Below are 5,944 nucleotides of genomic sequence, written 5' to 3' on the forward strand. Positions count from 1 at the left end.
TGGACAGGGAAATCATATCATTTTCGGGAATCAGAACAGCCGAACACCCCGTTCCTCTCTGACCTACATACCAGGCCTGCGCTAAGAGCTTCTGCACAAACAGCGTGCACACACATTGTGCCCTGTACAGGCATTTTGTGAATGTAACGGAAGGGCTGGAGTTACTCACTGGTCGTTTCAGAGCAGGCTCGCAAATTACAGCAGAATTCAGTACAGAAAAGATCCTGTGCTTTGTATCCCCAGCTGTGTGGAGACAGACTGGGGAGTGGAAGGAAAGACGTGGTGCCAGCCCTGTCCTGTACAGCTCAGCAGGAGCTGGGAGAGGCGCAGGGAAGGAGCCAAGCGCAAACAGCAAAGGGCACCCTGTTCCCTGCCCGGTTCGGTGCTGAGCCTGCATCAGCAATAGCAGGCTCGCTGCTGTGCTGGGTGGGACCCTCACCCAGAAGGGCTGAACAGACCTGGGCAAGGCTTGCTAACACTATTACCAGTATCTCTGCTTCACCGAGAAGCTTTTCACCAGTACAGGTCCTCTAACTCACCACACTGCAGCAAGCTCTGGGAGAGGTCCTGCTGCCGGAGCTGCGTGCACTGTCTGTCTTGACCTTATCAAACAATCCCCTTCCCCAAGCTCAAGAGTGGGACACTGAAAAAGGTTACTCACCAGGGAGGTTTCACCAGAAGAAAGGCACAGGGACTACTAGCTTTCACACAGGCTTTTATTGCCTCATTAAGTTCTCCTTAATTAAGTGCTCACAATGAGAACTTCCTCACCGGCTGCAGCCTCCCTCCCACTGATTTGTACCCACCACCATGCTGCTGGTACTTTCAAGGCTGTCTTAGCTCCCACTCCTCCCTCCTTCCTTTTAACTGTCCTGAACCCAGTTCTATTTCCATGGTCCCAGGAGAAAATAACTTCTCCTGAGCTACGGCTTGCCATGTGCTCCTTGGCCCGTTTCCTCCCTGGTATCTCTGCAGCTTCTCCCAGTCACCTGCTGTACTCAACTCCTGTTGAGATCCTGGACTCAGCTTGATTAAATCAACTCAGTATTTTCTCTTATAAAAGAACACCCTCCCCTCCCGCTGGACCCTAGTCTGACCACAGCCATAATGCTGATCCAGTGCCACTTAGCCTGTGACTGAACCAGGACAGGCCACAAGCAGTAGCTGGATTCTGCCGGTTCTCTTTTCAGCACAGAGGGCTGTCATCGCTCTCCAGAACTGGCCCCATGACATAATTCTTCCCATCTACACCAGCCAGTGAAGTATCAGCGTCCCTTGCTGCCTTCCTTAGCAGGCAGCTCTGGACCACGGCTCCAGCCAGCGCAGTTGCTGCACTCAGAAGATGCAGCCTGTGACAAAATGGTGAGCCAAAAATCACCTGCTGAGCCTTCCCGGTCATTCTGGATTTACCTTGCCCAACGCCAGAGTAGTAACAACCTCACCAGACTGCTCACCCTGCTCTCCTAGTTCACACCAAACACTGAGGCTATAAAAACTTGCTTATTTCCTCAGCTAAGGCTCCCCTGTGCACTGCCTGAACCCCCCACACCCCAAGGGCTCTGCCCAAACCCCGCACGCCCCAATGGCTCTGCAGGTCCCATCCACTGTTTGTATGAGCAGAGCTGCCGGCTCGGCCCCTCGGCGGGACCAATGAGGGGCCTCACGCCGGCAGGGCAGTGGGTTCAGCACCTTGCTCAATGACTGCAAACACTGGGAGGTTCAGGCTGTTCCACCCACCCGATCGCATCTGAAAGAGCCTTGAAGAGTGAAGCTGCGTCAGAGGGGTCACAGCCGCCAAAAGAGTCGTTTGACCTCTTTGGGCTATTTGCGTGCCTTTGGAAAAAAAAAATCCCCTTTTTTTCCTGTCATTCAAGCTTTTCTAGGTATGCATGTGGCAGACACAAGTATCAGAACCAGACCAACCTGCCTCCTTGCTGGGAACAGGGGACTGTCCCAGTTATCCCTGCGATCCTGAGATAGTCCGAACATGAGGGGGCTCAGCACAACAGGAGATTTCTCTTGGAAGCAGTCCCTTGGCAGCGTGACCCCCTGCGATGGCAGCAGTTTTTCATTGCACAACGGGATGCGACCCATCTCTACCTCAGACACAGCCTGTAACACAACAATGGCCGTTACCATCAAGAAAACATTCGAGTGGCTCTCCAGAAGCTTCCTCAGCCCCTTCCTGCTCGGAGACGTTCAGCTTAGGGGCGTCATGCGACTTTGCTTAGGCCTAACAATGTCCCACTTGGCGTGGAAGCGACTTCTAGGAGGGATATTGCAAAAGAGAGGCAGGAGCTTGGTCTCGGGTCTGGAGCTGGAGGGGGTTAGCCCATGGGACAAGCTGGGCTTGGCTGGGGTGCCGGGGAGGCGGTGGTGTAGGTTAGTGACCCACTGGTGTTCCAGAGGTAATTCCCAGACTCCTTTAAATCACGGTGTCCCATGGGACTCCTGTCCCCTCCTTGGTGACCCAAAAAATTGCTTTCTGTACCGGGTCAATATTTGTACTCCTGACCTTCAAGGGTGCTGGGGTGAGGAGAGAGGCACGACAGGAGTCTGAGGCTTCGGTCCGAAACCCTTGTCACAAGGAATTACGTGGGGTCTGCAAACAGATAAGGAAAAGCAGAATGAGCACACGCTGCTCTGCCCAGCCTTGACACAGCAATCGATGCTGTCGATCGCCACCCGGAGCAGGTAAACAGCCGTGGAGCTGCGTGTGGCACGGCAAACATTGCCGGTTTATCTGGGTGACAGGCAGCAATCTGTGGCAAAGGGTAAATCTCTCCGTTCACTCACACTTGACAGATGGATGGACTCATTACATTCCCCGTCCTCTGTGGGCTGATGCGTGAATTTAAGGTTAAGTATGTGCGTGCCTGTAGGGTCACGACCTTCATTTCATATTGCATGCCCCAGCAGACCCATAATTAATCCCTAACGCATTGAAGTGACAGCTCTCACTTGGGGATGTCATCCACACGGAACAGCGAGTGCGCTCAGGCTGGAGTCAGAGATTCCCCAGCTGTCAGAGCAGTGAGGCTCCGAGGCTGGTTTCTGGCAGGACGAGTGGTACCTCGGGCCATCTCACAGGCAGGTTGGGCAGAGGGAGGTGTGATCCAGTCACCTGCTCGTTCAGCTGCCCAGGAGGGGCCGGAAGTGACAGCACCTCAATGCAGGACCAACATTTGCTACTTAGGAAAGTTAAAGAGTTTTCAGAGGCTGATCAAGCCTGGGAAGAAACCCCCCACCATCTGCATCCTGAGCAGCTTTGTGAGACTTGGCTTTCAAACATGCAGAAGGTCTGGAACCCACCACTAAGCCAAAACCATGGGCAGACAACCAGATCGATGCGGACAGCGTGCCCCCGGGCGAGTCCTGCCCGCCGCAGCCCTGAGAGCTGCTGCTTGAGCCAGCGGTTTGCTTCCAAATTCTGGGTATTTAATCTGATTATCTAGTGGTTTTGTTTCCGAAGACGAGTGCGGTGGGTCAGGTCGGATCACTGAGTGTTTTATCACACAGGCAACGCGAGGAGCTGGGGATGTTTTACGTAACTTTATTGGGATTTAATAGTCATTCACCACAGTACAAAATGTCAGATCTCCGCTGTTTAAGGGCTGGAAAGATGCCAAACGCGACCACAGACAAGCACTGCTGACAAATAGCTTTGCTGTGCATCAAACCGGAGTGACAGCAGCACAACCAACAATTTCTCCTGCCACAAACCCAGCGAATTTTATAAAGGGTTGTCCGTTAAAAACTGGAAGCTGTAAGAGATCAGCAGTGCTGAGGCAACTAAGACTGATGGCTGGTAGCCACCACCCCGGCTGTGGTTGCCCACTCAGCAGGGCTGGCCCAGGAGATGTTTTGCCAGGTATGATGGGCCATAAGGGACGGAAATGGAACAGGGAAACGAGGCAGCCAAGGGAGCAGCACAAGGAGCAAAGCATTTTTTCCCCACCCTGCTGCAGGTCCAGGAGGTTGTTTAATTTCTGAAATACATTAAGTCACAGTAGGTTTGAGACACCTCCAGAACATCCAGTACACTTTGTTAGTGTGCAGAGCCCTTGGCAGCCCCCCGTCCTGCCACTAACGCTCTGAAGCAGGGGGAGATTGCAGGAGAAAGAACTGCCCCCACACACATCAGCGCCCACTCAGACCCTGGGGACCTCCGCCTCCGAAGCAGACCTGGACTTGCGCCGGCTGGTCAGGCTGCCCAGCACCGACTCCTCGCTGAAGGCCCCTTCAAAGATTGACAGGATGGACTGGCGAAACTTCTCCTTGAAATCCGGCCCCGCAAACACGTACAGGATGGGGTTGATGCAGCTGTTGAAGAAAGCAAGGCTGGAAACCAAGGGGATGCCAATGTACAGGGCCATTTTCATCTCATGACTGGAAGAGTTCTTGGATATTTCCAGCAAGGAGAAGACATGGTAGGGGAAATAACAGAGGAAAAACGAGACTGTGACAGCAATGATAATTCTGTAGGGCTTAGCAGAGCTGGCCAGCTGCCGCCTTCTCAGCTTGACAGCAACGACGCTGTAGCAGATAAGAATCACCGTGAACGGGATGAGGAACCCGCACAAGAACCGTGTTATGATCATCGCTTTGTGCCGCATCCTCCACAGCCTCCGCGTTGCCTCAGATGTGTAGTCATCGGATAGCGCAAAATTATTATAGCAGGTGGTGATGTTCCTGGAACTGACCGTGGTGTCCCGAAAGACGAGGTATGGGGAGCTGAGCAGGAGAGCCAGGACCCACGTCCCCAGCGCGATCCTGGCCGCCAGCTCCGGGCTCCTGTGGTTGTGAGACCAGACAGGAAAGGCCACAGAAACGCAGCGGTCCATGCTGATAACCGTCAGGAGGAAGACGCTGGCAAACATGTTGAGGAACGCGATGGTGCTGTTCAGCTTGCACAGGAGCTTCCCGAACGGCCAGTGGAAGCCCAGGGCGGTGTAAGCGATGCTGAGAGGCAGGAAAAACGTGAAGATGAAGTCGGCAATGGCCAGGTTGAGGAACCAGATGGAGTTTACTGTCTTCTTCATCTTGAAGCCTGCAATCCAGATGACAAGGCCGTTCCCCGTCACCCCCAGCAAACAGGCAATGCCATACACCACCATGGAGAGGACGTGCATGCTCTTCTGGAGGCCCGAGTAGTCATCATGGGCAGTGGTGTTCTCAGGCTGCACAGTGGGGGAACTGGCCCAGAAGGGTGAAGGAGAAGAGACGCCCTCCATCGCCAGCAAGCTGGAGGCCTGAAATCATGACACTGCTGTTACCTGCAGCTCCTGCAGCTCAGGGGAGGTGACAACCTTGGCTAGAGCAGAAGCTCAGCCACACAGGGACAACTCAGAGTCCCACTGCTACTAGCAGAAACCCAGAGATCTGTCAAGCATCTCGTAGGAAGTCCCTGGATCCCCACAAAGCTCATCACCCGCACTGACCACCCACCCGCTGTCACTGAGAGACATTTGAAGCCAGGAGATAAATGATGATGATGATAAAGAAGGTGGTTTGCCCGCAGCTCCTCCAGGTAGCTGCAGCCCGCCATTCCCCTGCGCCCTGCACGTGGCCACACGACCCTGCCACTGCTCTGCACGTCACGGAAACCACCGTGAGCGGAGGAACCCACCTGGGTTTTGCTGTCAGAACAACACCTCCACCAGCGGACCCCCCAATCCCAACGAGAAATGAAGACAGCAAAAACCATCCGGACTGGTAAAGAGTCAGTCCAAGGATCGCTCCTTCCGCACGTACCTCCAGGGAGGTGCACACCAACCACCGCGCTCCCTTGCCGCTCTGCCCGCAGCGGGTGGTCTCTCCCGGCTGACTCCCGTCCAGACGCTGCTCCTCTCCACAGTGACTCACGCTGCCTCGCCCTGTTTTCCCATGGCTTGGGATCACGAGGAATTTAGTAGGATCCCTTATTCCCTAAACTTCTTCCTCA

The 5,944-nt window shown here is 54.3% G+C and overlaps 1 protein-coding gene across 1 annotated transcript; it reads right to left on the reverse strand.

The window, feature by feature from the left end:
* Window positions 1–4,151: 4,151 nt before the first annotated feature.
* LOC104497364 (chemokine-like receptor 1) lies at window positions 4,152–5,234 on the reverse strand. Its single transcript, XM_010140603.1, has one exon. The coding sequence runs from the start codon at window positions 5,232–5,234 to the stop codon at window positions 4,152–4,154; it is 1,083 nt and encodes a 360-aa protein (XP_010138905.1).
* Between the last annotated feature and the right edge of the window lie 710 nt (window positions 5,235–5,944).

This window comes from Buceros rhinoceros, unplaced genomic scaffold (genome assembly GCF_000710305.1).
Source record: "Buceros rhinoceros silvestris isolate BGI_N320 unplaced genomic scaffold, ASM71030v1 scaffold10267, whole genome shotgun sequence".
NCBI lineage: Eukaryota > Metazoa > Chordata > Aves > Bucerotiformes > Bucerotidae > Buceros > Buceros rhinoceros.

Coding starts and splice junctions, on each gene's coding strand:
- LOC104497364 (XM_010140603.1), bottom strand. CDS start 5,234: ATGGAGGGCGTCTCTTCTCCTTCACCCTTCTGGGCCAGTTCCCCCACT.